Source organism: Aythya fuligula, chromosome 16 (genome assembly GCF_009819795.1).
Source record: "Aythya fuligula isolate bAytFul2 chromosome 16, bAytFul2.pri, whole genome shotgun sequence".
In the NCBI taxonomy this organism is placed as follows: Eukaryota; Metazoa; Chordata; class Aves; order Anseriformes; family Anatidae; genus Aythya; species Aythya fuligula.
Genome location: NC_045574.1, coordinates 15,650,736 through 15,668,307, shown reverse-complemented (window position 1 = coordinate 15,668,307; position 17,572 = coordinate 15,650,736). Strand labels below are relative to the sequence as shown.

Genomic DNA, 17,572 nt, shown 5'->3' with positions numbered 1-17,572 from the left:
GGCAGAGAGAGCCAGGCAGCAGCACAGCACCGTCGGGCAGCCGCGATGGGAGTGCGGAGCCTTTTGGTGGCCAGCACCGTGCTGGCTTTGGGACTGGCGCTCAGTGGAGCCACCAACCCTGGCTTTGTGGTCAGGATCACCCAGGCTGGCTTGGACTATGGTGGGTTTGGCTCCTGATCTCCCTCCTCTCTTGCAGGTGCTGGCGGCTGAGGCGCAGAGCTGGATGCTCATGCCGTTCTGGGGCAGGACAGGGGCAGCCTTGGCCATGTGTGCCAAAGGCAGCATCGCCCTGATGTCCCCATCTGCTCCTGCTGCTCTCTCCACTGAGTCCGTGCAGAGCACCCAGGCCCTGCGGGGGGCTGGGGGCTGCACCCAGGTGGCAACAGGGGAGACTCCGGCTTGAGGAGGCACAGGGCTGGCGGGGCAGGAGGGCCCCCCGCTCATGGCACGCATCCAGGCAGCCGAGCCCGAGCCCCAGAGGAGCGAGCTGCGGTGGAGGGAGGCGGTGGGGAGGTGCCAGGAAGGCGGTGACGGAGATGGATGGGCTCTGTGCTGGGTTTATTGAGGCAGGCAGGGCCCCGGCTCCAGCAGAGCGCTGTTATGGATTGAAATACACTGTGTGAGAAACAGCTCATTTACCCAGCGGCTTTGCTAGCTGTCGGGGGAGGACGTGGCTCCCCTTCCCAGATGGGTGCAGGGCTGCAGCACTTGCCCATACCCCAGGACGGGGGCTTTGCCTGCTGGCACCAGGCATGGAACAGCACGGAGCTGGGCACCTCCTGCACGGGACCGGCTCCTCCTTTCTCCTGCCGCCTGGCTGCCACCTCCCCAGGGCTTGCAAGCAGGCAGACATTAGGCAATGCCTGCAAACTTGCAGGGCTCTGTGCTGCACAAAGATTAGCTCCAGCAAGAGCTTGCACAGTGGAGAGCAGCCAGGCCACTGGTGTCTCCTTTAACCCTTTTGCCATGCACCTAGTGCACGCTCCTGGCTCCCTTGGGAGTGCATGACCATGATGCTGTTTCTTTGCCCCCGCAGCCAAGCAGCACGGGGTTGCTATCTTGGAGAAGGAGCTGGCCCAGCTGAAGCTGCAAGACATCTCGGGTGAATCCCGAATCCCGGTCTTGGGGAAGGTGCGCTACGAGATCTCCGGGTGAGCCCTGCCAGTGGGAGCAGGATGGGAGCTGGGGATGCTGCTGGCACGGTGCCTTTGCTCCTGCCCTCCCCAGTTGGGCATCTAGTGTGAGGCACTCCCTCTCACATGCCTTTATTTTATTTTATTTTATTTTATTTTATTTTATTTTATTTTATTTTATTTTATTTTATTTTATTTTATTTTATTTTATTTTATTTTATTTTATTTTATTTTATTATTTTAGATTGAACCTTCGCGATTTCCAGTTGCCACACTCGCAGATTTCCCTGGTCCCCAACGAGGGCCTGCAAGTTTCCATCTCCAACGCCTTTGCTGAGCTGGATGGGAACTGGCGTGTGAAGCTGCGCATCCTGTGGGTACTCGGCTGTCCCTGCGCACAGCCCCTTCCCTGGCACAGGCACCTCACTCTGCATTTCCCTCTCTGAATCTGGATGAGCTTTTTTTCCCTCCTCTGCCTCCTTCACGGTTTGGGCAGCCCTTGCCTTGTTACCTGTGGATGTCCTGACTGCCCCAGCTGGGCTGCAGCTGCTTTAGTCCTGCCCCTGGGGAGCACCGCAAGGTCCCTCTCCCCATGCCAGGGCACCCACGGCTGGCCAGGCAGCCAAATGGTCAGGGAGGTAACGTGAGTGTCATCTCCCCTCACCTGGGCACATGGGGTTGGTCCCTCCTGCTTGTTCAAGCTGGGCTGGGGCCGGGAAGCAGCCCCCTGAGCACCCCCGTGCAGAGGGTGCTGCTGCTCAGAAAGCTGCTGATGAAACGGGCTGGGAAGGAAGAGCTGGGCAGATGCTGAGAGCTGTGTGTGAACTCGCCCGCTTCTCTGCCATCTCCCTGGCTTACTTTTGGTTCTTTCTGTTTAAAGGCTACCTTGCCTAGTTTATATTCCAATGAAATTCAGTTTCCCTGAGTTTAAAAGCCTTCTCGGTCTCCTCCAGACACTCACTGCAAGCAGAGCCTGAGGCAGACAGACCCCTCTGGAAGCTCTGGGTCTCTGCACCAGGACCCACCGGTGACAATTGTCCCCTTTCTTGTCCTTCCTCTCCCTGCAGCCGGCACCATGGGTCGTTCAACCTGAACGTGGAGCACATATACATCAAGACCACCCTGAAGCTGGGCAGAGATGACTCTGGGAAGCCAACGGTTGATATCTCTGCCTGCAGCACCAGTATCTCCAATGTCCGCGTACACTTTTCAGGCAAATTGAGGTAACGTCACCGTGAAGGCCTAGAAATCCTGCGTGTTAGCCCAGCTGGGATAGGAAGGTGGCTGCCAGGCACAGTATGTGCCTGAATCTGCTCTGAGTTTGTCCTGCTGTGGTTGCACATTTAAGGGAGAAGTTTCGGGGCAGTCACGAGACTTGTATGCATGTTGTTTACAAGCAGGTTTGTTTGCAAATGTAAACCCCGAGGCAAAGCTTGACTCCAGGCTGGCATGGGAATGGCACTCCCCAGTGTCCCACAGCTCCGGTGTCTCCCTTTTCTGCACCAATACTTCTGCAGCATCCTCTGAGCTAGTGCAAAAATGACTCCCTCTCTCCTTTTCTCTGCAGTTGGCTTTACAACCTCTTCCGTAAAACCATTGCGTCCAAATTCAAGGAAAACTTGGAGGGCAAGGTACGTGAAAGAAGCTCGGTAGAGCTCCAGGCTTTCTGGTGCTCTGTAGCCCTCCCTTGTAACAGACGTTTCAAGGGCTCAGGTCACACCTACAGATTTAAGCAGGGCCAGAGCGTGCGGGCACAGTGCTGATTTGGTGGAAACTGTGAGGAATGGGCACATGCTAAGTGCAGTCCCCACAGCATCACGTGGCTCGGGCTGGATTCTAAACCTGCAGTGTTTGCCAAAGCCCAGTATAATTGGTTCCCAATTAACAAATACTTCTCTTTCCATGTGGTCAGTTAATTAGATCTTAGGCCTCGGCCAAACTCATTGTAACAGAGGAAACTCACTCAGAGCTGCCCTTTAAATGGCCCACACTCACACGTGCTTTTGGGAGCAATAGGTTAGAAATCCTCATCTCTGGATTTCAGCTGCTTGCCATCTTGTAACGGGGTGCACCAGGGAAGCCCTGCTACCTTCAGCCCCGTACAAAAGCCTACATGCAGGAGACTCGCATCAAGACATGGAAACAAGCTGTTAGCAATAATTACTACAAGGCTCGCTGGCAGGAGCTACAACCTCCCTGGCCGTGAACCTTGCTCAGGAAGGAGGCAGTTGGAGAGCAGGCAAATCCCACCCTGCTGCAGGTCGGGTCCGGGCCGGGGCGCATTTGGCTCTGGCCGATGCCATCTCCTGCTGCCTGGGGGCCACCTGGAGCCCTGGCAGCAGATGGGCTGGCAGCAGGAGCAAGGCTGGGGCCAGGCAGAAAGGCTTTCAGGCTGTGGTATCTCCTGGAAGGAGGCAGCTGGGGAATCTGCCCCAGCAGCCCAGCCCCTTCGCCAGACACGCATTTCTCCAGGGGCTTTCTCCCTGCTTGAGATGGAGCATAGGAGAGGGCAGGGCTGGGAGTGCTGCAGGACCTTGCTCAGCCCCGTCCCTGTCCCAGTCTTGCTCCAGCAACCTGTGGGCACCTGCAGCTCTTGCTGCGGGGCTGGGCAGTGCCCAGGGGCCAGGAGGGACCTGGGGGTCTTGCACCTGCAGACAAATTTGGACTTGATGATCTCTGTAGTCCCTTCCAAGTGAACTGTTCTGTTCTGTTCTATGATTCTATTCTACTAGGCAGGGGGACAGGCAGCTTACCAGCAAGCCTCTGCTGATAAAATCATGCCCACGGCCCCATCCCTCCTCTTCCTCCCAGCAGTGCAGCCAGCCACCAGGAATTGCCAGCGCGGCCGCTGCTCCCCCCGAGCTCCGCGTCTCGCTGTCAGCGGCTGCCAGCTGGCTGCCTGGTTGGGCAGATGATGGCCTCATCCTGCACGGGGGTTCTTGTGCCAGGATGGCATTGGAAGAGAGATTGTGCAGATTATCTCGGCCGTCTACAGGACTGCTCCCTGCAGTAAATTCCTGAGCCAGCTTTTAGGCTGCATTTAAATCCTCCACTAATGCTGAGGCTTTGCCTGTGGATGACAGCGGCAGAGGGATTTGGTCCTCTCCCCTGGCAGCACAAAGCTGCCCCAGCTCCACAGCTGTGCTTTGTGGGTGCACAGGTAGGAGCGCTCCTGCCCCTTCAGGGGCAGATTAACTCTTTCAGTTGCTCTGCTTCTGCTAAATCGTAGCCGCTCAGCACAAAGCATTCCCGCAGAGACTGTAGGAAGTCTGAGGGCACAGCTGAGAATCCTTCAAAGGGCCCCAATGCAGCTAAACCGTGTGGGGAACCTGCCATAAGCAGATATTTGCAGGTATAAACTCTGCCTGTCTCTCAGATACTTAATTAAGTACTGTCTGATGAATAGAGAAGAACGTCACTGTGTAATCTTTTATCTAAGCAGGCTTTTGCAAAGAATACAAACAGCACCAGGCAGCAGAGCACATGCCCGAGGCTCCCACCCAGGGCTGTGTGTTCCAGCAGAGCCAGGCTGCTGAGCTCCGTTGCCTTTGTTTCCCCAGGTCTGTGAAACCCTGCGTAGCTCTGTCAGAAGATACCTCCAGCCGTACCTCCAGACCGTACCAGGTACTGCGCGAGCACTGCACGGGGCTTGGGGAGCGTTTCTTCCTAGCATTTCCTGGCCATGGGGATGGTGTTTTACCTTGTGCCCACTCTCCATTTCTTTGTATTTCCACACACGTGCCGGGAGCTGTGGAGCACCACACAGCAGAGCTGTCACCATGCACTCAGTCCTCCCACGGGGAGAGACTGTGCTGAGACTGGGCACAGGGGACCCAGGTGGTGTCTCAGGTCCAGGAGTTAGTTTGCATGGCTGAGAAACAGAGTGAAGAGGAAAACGCAATTTTTATTTCTAAACAGAAGCGAACACGTGTGAAACTGCTATTTTGCTGTTGCACCAGGAAGCTGGGGCAAGGCTCTGCCCAGGTGTCAGTGGAGAGAAGCCGCTCCTGGCTCTCGCTCATCCTCTGCCCTGTGTCTTGCAGTCACAGCCAAAATAGATGCCGTGGCTGGGATCGATTACTCCTTGACAGCAGCCCCGGTTGCCACTGCCCAGTTCCTCAACGTGGACCTGAAGGTGAGAGGCTGCCCTCGGGAAGCTCGGTGTGGCTGATGCCATTGCAGGGGGCAGGAGGGAGGCAGGGGTCTGTCACCGCCTGGAAATGCCATTCCCCAGCCTGGCTGAGCCCCACCAGCACTGCTTCACCCACTTCTGTCCTTCCAGGGCGAATGCTTCTCCCTGGCACAGCACAGCCCCGTTCCCTTCACTCCGCCAGCGCTGGCCGTTCCTCCCGAACACAACCGCATGGTTTACTTCGGGGTCTCCAGCTACTTCTTCAACACCGCCAGCTTCGCCTACCACACGGCTGGGGCACTCATCTTCGAAATCACAGACGCCATGGTAAGGAGGGGAGGTGGCGTGGGGTCAGCAGCTGGCAGATTCGCAGGGCTCCTCTGTACCACGGTCTCCTCCACGCTTCCCCGTGGAGCTGCTCTGGGCACAGGGCAGGGGCTGAGATGTCCTTACTGCACCCACGAGGTGCGCAAGGGGCTGATCCTGCCCCAGCGCCACGCTGCAGTGCCGGGCAGTAACCATCCTCCTCCTGCAGATCCCAAAGGACATTGAATTCCGTTTGAACACCTCCACCTTCGCGGCCTTCCTTCCCCAGGTGAGCCCCGGCCCTGCCCAGCACAGGCTCTGTGCGAGGTGGCCCTCCAGAGAGCCCAGCCCCAGGTTTCCAGTGAGGGGGGTTCGCAGCAGGGCCATGCTCTGGGTGCTGCATCCCTGCACACCATGAGCTGCTGGCACGGGAAGGAGCTCGGCAGCAGCAGGCTGTAGAGCCACAGGAGGTTTTGTGCTGCAGTTTCTCCCTTCTCCCTGCTCCTTTGCAGCTGGACGAGATGTACCCCAACATGCCGATGAAGTTCAGGCTGTCTGCTCCCTCCGCCCCGTTCCTGAACATCGGAACAAACGGGGTCTCACTCCAGCCTGTTGTGGACATCCAGGCTTATGCCATCTATCCCAACGGCAACCTGGCCCCCCTCTTCCTCCTTGGATTGGTGAGTTGGGGTCCAGGGCTGCGGTGGGGTTACTAGGCCCGGCTGGGGAGCCTTTTGCACAGCCCCAGTCTGCTGTGGTGCTCCGTGAGCAAAGGTGGGAGCTCCCGAGCTGTGCAGCACCTTCCCGTCGTGTTTGGCAGTCCTGTGCCATCCGTGCTGTGCTCCTGCTGAGAGCTGCCTCCTGCAACCAGCCCAGTCGGGCACATGGGGTGATTCCAGCAGAAATACCCGAGCTCACAAATGCTGGTTTTCATGCTGGGTGTGAACGGGGCCCTGATGGGAGGGCGGTCTGGCTGCCTTTGGGCTGCTCTGAGCCCCCTTTGCCTGTTTTGGGAGGAGCTGGGGGGGCACTGCCAGAGCTCTGTCTCTTTCCCCAGACAGGCAACGTGTCTGCCACCGCGGACGTGCAGTCTGGCCGCATGGTTGGGAGCCTGGCCGTGGGCAGGTGAGCTGCAGGTCCCAATGAACCGCTGCTGAGGGGGGTGCTGGGGATGGGAACCTGGGGCAGAGGGGATGAGCTGGGGCTGGAGGGAGTGGGACGGCCACGGGCACTGCAAAGCTCTGCTTCCCTCCACGCAGGATGAAGCTCACACTGAAGCATTCAAATGTCGGCACCGGCACTTTCAAGGTAAGCTGTCCCTGACATGGAGGTGGGAGCCTGCCAGGTGCTGAGGAGGGGACTCACCCCCTCACCCCCACCACCAAGGGATGCTGACCCCACGGGCACCTCCCTGTGAGCCTGGGCGAGGGAGCAGAGCTGGCCACTATCCCCTTTTTTACCACTATGCTTCCTACTCCACCTGCGTGGCCCAGACAAAACCACAGGTCTCTGGTGAAGTGTGCGCCCATCCCAGCTTCTCCTTTATTTTAACTCTTCCTAATTATCCTCCAGGATCTGGTCACCTGCTCTCCCACAGACTAAAGCTCTTTTCCTTCTCCCTCTCTCCGTATATCCAGGTGAAAATGATGCAGTCAATAATGAACGTAGTTGCCTCCAGTATCCTGCTGCCACGTCTTAATGGTAATAACCCACTGGGGGGAATGGGGCTGCTGGAACAGACACCACTCAGGTCACTCTATCAGTTTGTTAATTAAGCCCCTGTTGCCAGGCCTGCTCGGGAGGTAAAACCTGCAGAGAGGAGGCAGCGGCAGTGCCCGGCGTGTTTGGGGTTGGCAGAGGAGGGCTGTGGGTAACTGAGTGCGGGAGCCTCTCTGCACTGTGACACGCATCCAGAAGTGAACGCAATGGAAAAAATGAGCCTGACACACATCCTAATGCTTTCCAGACCCTCTCCCCCGCTCGCTGCTTCTCATTACAGCTGAACAAATCAGGCCAGAGCGGGGCTGGAGGCTGCCAGGGGCCCCAGGGGCACAGCACAACGTGAAGCCCCCAGGCCTTAGCGTAGCCTGGAGGAGCTCCCTCTGCCTTCCCAGGGCAGGGGGGACAAAGGAAGGGCCGGGGGTAGGAAGCGGCTGCCTGCTTTACATGGCCCCTTGCTCCCTCTCGCTTCTCGTTCCAACACAGCTGTTTGTGTTTTCTTTTCCAGAGAGATTAGGTAAGGGCTTCCCTCTGCCACTGCCAGCCCAAGTACAGCTCTCCGATCCCATCGTGCAGTTTCATGAGGTGAGTGGAGGGGCTGGAGCTGGTCCTGCCACTCGTCCCCGAGAGGCGGGGGCCAGGCAAGGTGCCTGGAGAAGGGGGAATGAAGCAAATTTCACACGCAGCAGTGACTCAGGCAGGGCCGTGTTCTGCAGATTTTAAAACCAGGGCCTGAATTTCCCATGACACTTTTTATAGTAAGTGGAGCTCCGCGGCAGCTCAGCCCCGAGCCTGGCGGGGCTCTGTGCGTGGCGGCCAAGCAGCTGCAGCCCCGGACCCAGGCAGGAGGGAGGAATCCTGCGCTTGGGGAGGCCCGGGGAGGCCCCGGAGGAGTGCCACAGGCTGGGTGCTGGTTGTTTACAGCGGGGTGTGGCTGTGGAACATCTTCAGAGCCCTTCCGGAGCTAAAATTAGCCAAGGATGGCAGAACCACAGTGCCCACGCTCCCTCCCCAGAGCGTCGGGTGATGAGCAGGGCTGGCTCTAACAGCAAAGCAGCTGCAAGGACGCATCACAGACTTCCTCTCCCCTTCTCCTAGAATTTCCTGCTGTTTGGAGCCAACGTTCACTACCAGCCCAGGCAAGGCAGATAAGACGACCGCAGCGACCTTCAGCGCCGACAACGCCCCCCTCTCGCCTGCCCCGTGCTGCCCCTCCGAGGGTTCCCGGTTCCCATCCCGCACCCCTGGCTCCCAACCCCAGCTCCCCGCCGCCGTCCCCGCCGCCGAGACAGCAAACAAGCGGCTCTGCCAGACCCTGACTCATCGGCCGCCCCAGCCCGAGCAGCCAGAGGACAAACCGCAGACGCGCGGGCGGGGGCCAGAACCACCCCAGGGGCCGAGCCCCACGGCCCGGGCTGGGCTGAGGGGACCCCGGGAGGTCCCTGCCCACCCCAAATCGCTGCTGCTGCGGGTCCTGGGCCCTCTCCTGCCCTGGCCCCGAGGAGCCACCGACCACCACCAGGCTGGGGCTGACAGAGCCGAGGCTTGGGACGAGGCCTGGCGGCGTTTTCCCCTCCTGCATGTGCTTCACCTCCAGCGAGCGCTTACCCGCGGTGCTGTACGAAGCCCTGCTCAGCCAGGGGGGCTTCCAGCGCCCTGTGGGGGGGCTGCGCCGCGCTCTGAGCCTTTTATATAAAAACACCACATGGAAATCACTCCTGTTACTGCCTCGTTACATCCCCCTTCGTGCACATTCACCGGGGCGGAGAGGGGGCCGGGAGGGCCTTTTAGGACACCTTTATGTCAAAAAACACCGGGCACGATCGCGCTTTTTCCTTTATTTATTTATTTTAGGGGAGGGGGGGTGGGACGCTGCAGGGACCGGGCCAGCCCCGGCGGAACGGTGCCGGAGCGGAACGCGGGGACGCGGGGCGGGGACGCGGCGGGGCCGCTGCTGGCGGCGCACAACGGGGCCGCGCCGCCTCCGTCCCCGGTCCCGGTCCCGGTCCTGTCCCCGGTCCCGGCAATGCAGGGCTGCGGCCGCGTGCTGCGGGCGGCCGGGCGCCTCGGCTCGGTGGCTGCCAGCCCCGGGGCCTCCCGCGGAGCGAGCTGCGGGCCCGGCGAGCGGCCGGGGGGCCGCGGGGCCGCGCTGCCCCCGGGGCCGGACCTGAGGCATTTCCTGAGGGCTCCCCCCGGGCCGCCACCGCCCCCCGGGCCGGAGCGGGGCGCTGCCGCCGGGCCTGGCACAGGTCGGTGCCGCCGGGCCCTGCCCTGCCCTGCCCTGCCCTGCCCGCCGGGCCGAGGCCAGGTTGAAGCCCCCCGGTGGGGGTCGTGGTGGGAGAGCTGCGGGGCTGTGGGCGCCCCGGGGTGCCGGCAGCAGCTGTGGCAGGGCTCGCAGGATGCAGCGCCCAGGGGAGAGGGGCATTAATTGCAATGAGTTCCGTGTCTCAGTAGGGCAGGAGCTTCAGCCCCTCCGCTAGCCACTGTCCAGGCCGTATTGGAGTGATGTGCTTGGAGGCACTCGGGTTTCCTGGTGCCACCAGCAGAGCCTGCCTTTAATTTTGGCTTGTCTTGTCTGTATCGGCTGGAAGGGAAAGTACCTTTTGTGCAGCTCGCCTCTTGTGGGACTGCTGCTTGCTTCCTGTGGAGGGGATCATAGAAAGAGCTTGTAAATGAGAGATTGATTCAAGGCGGATATCTGTGTCACCCCCGTCTCTGCCTTTGTTGCAGTGTACCTGGAGACCTATGGCTGCCAGATGAACGTCAATGATACAGAGATCGCTTGGGCGATCCTGCAGAAGAACGGCTACACGAGGACAAAGGAGGTGGATGAGGTGAGGCAGCTCCTCTGGAAAGCAGGCCTGGGAGAGCTGCACACCACCAAGTCCTAGGACTTATCTTGAGTAGTGCCGTCCCACGGGGTGGTGGGATTTGTGCAGCATGAGTAGGTGCAGTAAAGGAAACTACCTAACAAGCATGCTAGAAAGCAGTCTTTTTTTTTCCCCTCATTTAAACTGCTGGGTTCCTTCTCAGCTGGGGCAGGGGATTGGACACGGTGGGATGCTCCTGATTTATCTTTATCTGAGTTTACTTCTGCTGTTTTGTGGAAGGCTCTGCGTGTTTTCTGCTAAGTTTTCTTGCAAATTTGGTCATTGAAACCCAGAGTGGTTTTAGACAGATCCTTTTTGCTAAGTTAAGTGAGTTTTATAGTCTACCTGTTCAGGTTATGTGTGCTGTTTTTACAATTTTTCCTTCCTTCTCAATCTAGGCAGATGTGATTCTGCTTGTTACCTGTTCTGTGAGGTAAGGAACCTTTTGTCACTGCTGCTTTTTGGGTGGTTTTAAAGGAATTGCAATTTGAAAACTGAGGCGATAAATACATTGTGTAATGAAAACAGCAGGCAGATGTGAAACTGCCCATTTAGCTTCGGCTAGAGCTAGTTGATGTTATGATACATAACACTAATTGTGTAATTAATTACTGTATGGTGAGAAAAAGCTCCTTGGTAGTGTACGCTGTGTATATATCTCATGGGCAGTGAGAGACTCACAGTCATTTGTGCTTGTATGATTTTTATTTTTTAACTTTTTGACTCTTGTCTTTGGTTGAAGTGCCTGTCTGTTTAGTACAAGGTCTGTACTACAAAAAATTGGGAAATCCATTTAGGGTATATTTGGGATATAAATATATAGGGAACTTTGCTTGTTTTTTACCTGCATGCAGATGTTGAACGTGCACTGTCTCTTGCAAGGTTGCTGATATTTGCTGGCTAAGGCAGACTTTTTCTCTGCAAGAGCTTAGTCTGGGAGTTGTTTCTGAAGTGGTGATGTTCCTAAGCAAGCAAAATGGTAGCAAATGAGTCAAGACATAATCTACACACCACAGAAAGCACTTCCATGTACCGTCAGATCCATCAGGAGGATTCTTGGTTCTCTGTCTTTAGCTCTGTTCTCTGAAAGCACTTGAGCTGCTTTGAGCTGGAGGACTGTTAAAGTGCAGCGACGGGAATAACCCCTCTTTTCCTGCTTTCCCAGGGAGAAGGCTGAGCAGGCTATCTGGAATCGCCTGCAGCACCTCAAGGCACTGAAAGCCCGGCGGCAGCAGGATCGCCTGCCCCTCCGCATCGGGATTCTAGGTACCTGCTGGGCTGTGCGGCAGCGGGGAGCACACGCTGATGTGCCACATCCCATTATGTTCCTTTTTTTTCCCCTCTGGTGGCATCAAGCCTTTTCTGCAGGGTGAACACAGCTAGGGAAGGGGTACAGCAGGCTGACTGCGGGTGGGCACTTCCTCACAAGGACCCTTCTCCTTTGGTGGCAGGATGCATGGCTGAGAGGCTTAAGGAGGAGATTCTGCACAGGGAGAAGCTAGTCGATATTGTGGCAGGCCCCGATGCATACCGTGACCTTCCTCGGCTGCTGGCCGTGGCTGAGTCTGGCCAGCAAGCTGCTAATGTCCTGCTGTCACTAGATGAGACTTACGCAGATATTCTGCCTGTCCAGACTAGCGCAGGTGGCACAACAGCATTTGTGTAAGTACCTTATTTTCTGTGCACGTTTCTGTGGTTTTTGTTTGGAAATATTGCTGCCCAGAACAGACATGCCAGTGACAGCAGCTACCCGAAACAGGCAATGCCTGGCCGCACTCACTCCCGGCAGCCCAGAGGCACCAGTTTCCTAGACTCTGTTTGCTGTCTCTTTGCTGTCTGACTGAGCCCTGGAGAGACTGCCCTGTGCTCTGGCTGGCTGCAGGCTTCTCTTAGTGTCCTTGGAGAATGTTGGTTGTCTAAGCCTGTTGCTGCACCGAGTGATTTCTGTTCCACTGACATTTGTCCCTTTCTAAGCTTGTGCCTCTCTCATCCCCTGCCTTCTGCTATGTGCTGTCCCAGGTTATATATAACTCTTCTAATGCTCCATGTGTTGTCATTTTTGTGGGGTTTATTTGCATTTGTCTGGATTGGATAAGATTCCCAAACAATGAAGTCAGATTCTGCTCAGTGTGTCTGTAGTGTACAGAGGGACAGTTGTCACCCTCTGTAGGAGCAGAGTGCAGAAGGATCTTTCATCACTGCCAGATTGCAGTGCAAGTCTGCATCCCGTAAGTTGCTTTCTGAGTTTCTTGGAAATGTGCGTGGAAAATTAGGAGGTGTTAGCTAGGGGGCAAGTAGAAGTCAGCTCTGATTGGAGTGGTGTGTCAGGGAAAGCTGCAAAGCTGCGTTCGGAGTTGGTGCTGTGTGTGCTGCAGACAAGGAAGTTGGCTGAAGGCAGCGGTGCTGGGCCAGGTCAAAGCAGGGCAGGCTGCAACGTGGATGATTCTTCCAGAGAGATCGTGTTGTGACCTGTGCTTCACCTCCTGGCAGATCTATCATGCGGGGCTGTGACAACATGTGCAGCTATTGCATTGTGCCCTTCACCCGTGGCCGCGAGAGGAGCCGCCCCATTGCTTCCATTCTGCAGGAAGTGAAGATGCTCTCGGATCAGGTGAGGCAGAGCTCGCTTCCCACCTGCCCCAAATCACAGGCAGGTTCTCCATGGAAGTATTTTCAGAGATACCTCTGGGTGATGACACAGCCTTCACCTCTGGAGGTAACGTTGCAGTAGGGCTCCTCCAGTTGTGTTTGATTTCCACTGCAATGCTCTGAGACAGACAGGGCAGGGGAGGGTTTCCCCTGGGGACTGTTCCCCAAGTAAGAGTAGAACCACAGCTGCCATTGCAGCTTGGATGTCCCGTATGGTTGTATTTTTTCCTCTCTGTTTACCTTTGTAGGGGGTGAAAGAAGTGACTCTTTTGGGTCAGAATGTCAACAGCTTTCGAGATATGTCTGAGGTGCAGTTCCAGTCAGCAGCTGCCCCTGTCCTCAGTCGTGGCTTTAGCACTGTCTACAAAGCTAAGCCAGGAGGATTGCGTTTTGCACATCTTCTGGACCAGGTTTCCAGAATTGATCCAGAAATGAGGATCCGTTTCACTTCTCCACACCCCAAGGATTTTCCTGACGAGGCAAGTGTGAAATAAATACCTGGACCTCTGCTGGCAGGCAGGCATCTGTGATCTGTTGGATGTGGGCTGTGCCTCTTTCCCAAAGGGAACCAGAGAGTCACAGAATGGGAACGGCAGCTCCTGGCAAGGGGGTTGTGTGTGCTAAAGCTGGCGGGTTTCCAATTTGCTGAATTTTACCTGGGGGAGACTCTTTGCTTTGGCATTCTGGTAGAGTTGAGCTGTCTATGATGTTGTCTCCTGAATGCCCATTGCAGGTTCTGCAGCTTATCCAGGAGCGACACAACATCTGCAAACAGCTTCATCTCCCAGCCCAGAGTGGAAGCACACGAGTCCTGGAGGCCATGCGACGAGGGTGAGTGATGGCCACGGGGAACCCTGTGAGCTGATCCCTGGTTTAGGGTGCTGGTTTCTCCTCACCAACATCTGGGTTTCTGATCAGCAAATCCATGTGTTGTTCATTGTAGATACACAAGGGAAGCATATTTAGAGCTTGTGCACCATGTGCGTGACTCCATTCCAGGTAGGGACTCCCTTTGGGTTGATCTGAGCTCAGCAGGGCTGTATCTTACTGTCCTTTCTGGAGTGAAATGTTCTTCTCTTCCTCGAGTGAGTTGTAAGTCTGTGTCTTTGGGACAGGAGTGAGTTTGAGCAGTGATTTCATTGCGGGTTTCTGTGGGGAGACAGAAGAAGATCACCAGCAGACCGTGTCCTTGCTGCAGAAAGTCCGCTACAACGTAGGCTTCCTGTTCGCTTACAGCATGAGACAGGTGAGTGCAAGACCTGACGAAGAAGAGTCTTTTCTCTGTCCATCTACTGGTTAGACATGGCTCTGATCTCAGATTTTCTGCTTGTTGAGAAGCTGCACTCGCTTTGTCTGTTTGCAGAAAACCCGGGCGTATCACCGGCTGCAGGACGACGTGCCTGCGGATGTAAAGCAGAGGCGTCTGCAGGAGCTCATTGCTGTCTTCCGAGAGGAGGCTGCAAAAGCAAATGAGGCGATGGTGGGCCAGTCTCAGCTGGTGCTGGTGGAAGGGGTGAGCATGCCTGAAACAGTTGTCTTTCTCCCCTCTTGTTGTACAAGAGCCAAGGCTACAGACCACAGTCATCACTTCTGCCTTCACTTCTCATCTTTCCTCACACAATCCTGAGACTCCAAGACCACGTGCACACACTGCACACACTCAAGTGGTCAGCCTGGTTTTCCAGAGCACTGACCTGAGCAAAAAGTGGTGCTAAGTAAATTCGTAATCCCTTTGGTTAGGACTTTAGACACTTTGCTTCTAAAATCCTTGGTCCAAATACAGAGGCAGGCATTGGGGAACTCACCAGAGTTGGAATGTTGTATAGCACAGGCTCTAAAGAGGTAACTGGATGAGACTGACTAATTGCTGCTTGATAGCTACGCACAACATTGTGGGTCTTTCAGGCGTTTGTGAAGGTGAGGCTCCTTTCTGAAGGACTGGCAGTCCTGGGAAGGGATGGGATAGGTTAGGGACACGTCTCTGGCCAAACATGGAATTAGTGTAGGCTTTCAAACCTTGTCTTTGTGTGGCTCTTAGCAACAGCTCAGCCCATAGGACTTTTTACATGTCATGGTTAAGTGTGGAACGTGGCTTTTAATACTGACAATAGTGCTCAATTAATTTCTGATACAATAAAACACAGCAGTGAATCAGAGCTATTGCCATGCAGGTAATGTTCCCTGTCTTCCTTCCAGCCCAGCAAGCGCTCTGCCTCAGAGTTGTGTGGGAGGAACGATGGCAACATCAAAGTGATCTTCCCTGATGCTGAGATAAAGGATGCTGCAGGCTGCAAGGCTCTGGTCAGAGCCCAGCCAGGGGACTATGTTTTGGTGAAGGTGACGTGCCTATAATTCTTGTTTCCTTGGGCTCTTTTTTTTCTGCGCAGTGCTGTTTCCTACAAGAGCTGCTGCCCAGGGAGCCTAAAATTAGAATGGATCCTCCTCAGCCTTTTTGTTCCTGAGGAATGCTGTGCTGTTTCTTTCAGGTAACCTCTGCCAGTTCTCAGACCTTGAAGGGAGTTCCGCTTTGTCGTACCACCCTTGCCTGCTCTACAGCTTGACGTCGTCCACTGGCAGCAGGGATAACTCAAAAGTAGCACATTCTCCCCAGGAAGAAACAACGAAGTTTGGACAGGTGGAGAAGGGGCAGAAACAGCGATGTGTTGTATTTTATCTATACGTTAGGTATATCTACATTTTGGCTACAGCCTGCCCCCTACAGATCTGTGCAAGTTTGTAGACAAAAGGGAGGGAAGCTGTGCATGGATGTGCCAAACCCAAGCACTTTGTGCTCTGGTGTCTTCACTTGCTGTCAGGCTCGGCCCACCCTTGTGCTGCAGGCCTGTCCTCTAACACAGCCCAGCCTGAGAAATTTGTCTGCAGGGCAGATCATTCCTAATAGCTCCACTGAATTTAGGAGCTGCAAAAACTGGGAGAACCTAGAAAACACAGCTCTAGTAACTGCTGGAGAGTCGCAGGAGAACTGCCAAAGGGATGAACAACTTGAAGAACAAGATTGTTGAGAAGATTGTGATGAATTCTTTCCAAATAATAACTTCCTCAGCTGCAAGATGTTTGGAAGGGGGAAGTAAGAACTTGCACTGTGCCTTTATGATGGAATGTAACACCAAACTGTGGAATATAAAATGATGTTTAATGAGTGTGAGTGCTGGTTAATCTGTTGTATCTGAGGCTGAAGGAATGCAGCCTTGCCCTCGCTCTGGTGTTATTTGATTCTAAGTTTTCCCTGTCTCCAGGCCTTAGAGAATACACTGGAAGAACTAGCTTCCACCTTAGCATTCTCTCTCTAGCCTGTTAAATCTTTAGCTACGGCATTGTACTTCTTTCCTGTGGTACGTCCTTCCCTTTGGTTCACAAGAGGGAAGAAATTGTGCCATTTTAAAAGGACAATAGCTTCATAAGTGCATCTTACAGTTCCTTATTTTTATCAGAGCCTGCAGTTAACTGTGGCTGCATTGTGTCATATTCCAGCTTGGACTGCTAAATTAAAGCGTGTGTGTGCAACCTACACTTGTAAGCCAACTCTCTCCTCTGAGATGTGAGACAGAATCACAACTTTTAATGTTGATTATCATGCAACTAAAATAAATTATTGTAAAAGACTGTCCAGAGAGATTTTGAAGGAGCAGCTGATCAACTCAGTAGAGCAGTCACTGCATGAATTTGCAGAATTTTTAAATAAGCATCTAGGCCTTTTTGTAGAAAGTCCTGTTCAGCTCTATCTAGATATAATCTATGAAAACAGTGTGGTTCGCTGAACGTCTGTTAGACCTTAGTTTAAGAAACAAATACGTTTTGCTGATTATCTCAGAGTTGATCCTCTTCTCATGGAAGTGAATCTGCACGGTCAGCACGGATCAGTGTGGGTTTTGAGGTGGTGATAAATGTCCTTCTGCTATCCTGCCTCCACATGGGAAAGTGTCTTAGGCCCAAATTCACAAACCAAGTCTTAGACCTCTGCTGTCTGGTGAGTGTAAGCCTTCGGCCAGCAGGCTCTTAAAGAGGCAGCAAGAAGCTGTTGGGTTTGAAATACCAAAGGAAGGGGCAGGATGTATAAGCATCATCTCTCAGCAGTGACGGGTACTGAAGCCAACCTGTGTTTGCTTCAGTAAGTGGCCCAGTTTTCACAGCCCTGTAACATCTCCTTCAGCTCACGCTTTCCCATGCATCTTGAAACCATGGCCCAAGCCAGAACCCCATGAAAAGGGCTGACAAGTGCCTTTCCCTGCTTGTTTTGGCCTGTTCCCCACAAGCACCTATTGCCAAGCGAGAAATGCAGACCTCGGTGTGCCCTCCCTGCTCCATCCAGCTTTGAAGCCAGCTGTGGTCTTTTTACAGTCATTATTTTAAGAGCGAGAGACTAACGAGGAGGAAAGCTGGGTTTTACATTTTGATGAGAAGGTGATAATGCTCACTGCACAGACTCCCCAAGGAGCCATAGTGCTTACCATTTACCTTGCCTCCTTAGTTTTTATAGGCCTCAGGAATGAAGGCTGAGGCTTTAAGGCACCAAAGCATCCATTAGGAAGCGCTTACAATGACCTTGGAGGCTGTTAATCATTTGACACTGCTTGGAAGCAGGACTTTTGTTTTTGTTTTCCTCTCAGGGACTAGAGGTGTTCTGCAGTTTCTGTATTGCATGTCAGAAGACGTCCTTGCGTTTGGCTGTTGGGAGAGCTGAATGGTCTCATGTCATTCTGCCTCATGCTCCTTGTTGTATGTTCCTTTTCCTAGCCTGCACA

At 54.7% G+C, this 17,572-nt stretch overlaps 2 protein-coding genes across 2 annotated transcripts; both read left to right on the top strand.

The window, feature by feature from the left end:
• The first annotated feature begins 45 nt into the window (after window positions 1-45).
• Window positions 46-8,546, top strand: BPI (bactericidal permeability increasing protein). The gene is given in 16 exon segments (XM_032198412.1): window positions 46-160; window positions 1,037-1,151; window positions 1,378-1,506; window positions 2,201-2,356; window positions 2,701-2,764; window positions 4,694-4,757; window positions 5,052-5,156; window positions 5,159-5,268; window positions 5,416-5,592; window positions 5,801-5,860; window positions 6,084-6,251; window positions 6,629-6,696; window positions 6,831-6,879; window positions 7,209-7,272; window positions 7,799-7,875; window positions 8,389-8,546. Coding segments are annotated over 16 exon segments (1,575 nt in total). The 3' UTR covers window positions 8,443-8,546.
• Window positions 8,547-9,316: 770 nt separating this feature from the next.
• CDK5RAP1 (CDK5 regulatory subunit associated protein 1) lies at window positions 9,317-16,406 on the top strand. The gene is made up of 13 exons (XM_032198576.1): window positions 9,317-9,539; window positions 10,021-10,124; window positions 10,559-10,593; window positions 11,326-11,426; window positions 11,612-11,822; window positions 12,651-12,771; window positions 13,058-13,288; window positions 13,543-13,640; window positions 13,753-13,808; window positions 13,925-14,055; window positions 14,173-14,322; window positions 15,006-15,146; window positions 15,296-16,406. The coding sequence occupies exons 1-13, from the start codon at window positions 9,317-9,319 to the stop codon at window positions 15,368-15,370; spliced, it is 1,677 nt and encodes a 558-aa protein (XP_032054467.1). The 3' UTR covers window positions 15,371-16,406.
• The last annotated feature ends 1,166 nt before the right edge of the window (window positions 16,407-17,572 follow it).

Excerpts from the sequence above, each read along its gene's own strand:
- CDK5RAP1 (XM_032198576.1), top strand. The coding sequence starts at position 9,317 with ATGCAGGGCTGCGGCCGCGTGCTGCGGGCGGCCGGGCGCCTCGGCTCG. Across the intron at positions 13,641-13,752 it reads CTGGAGGCCATGCGACGAGG|ATACACAAGGGAAGCATATT; the intron begins GTGAGTGATGGC and ends TGTTCATTGTAG. Across the intron at positions 13,809-13,924 it reads TGTGCGTGACTCCATTCCAG|GAGTGAGTTTGAGCAGTGAT; the intron begins GTAGGGACTCCC and ends TCTTTGGGACAG.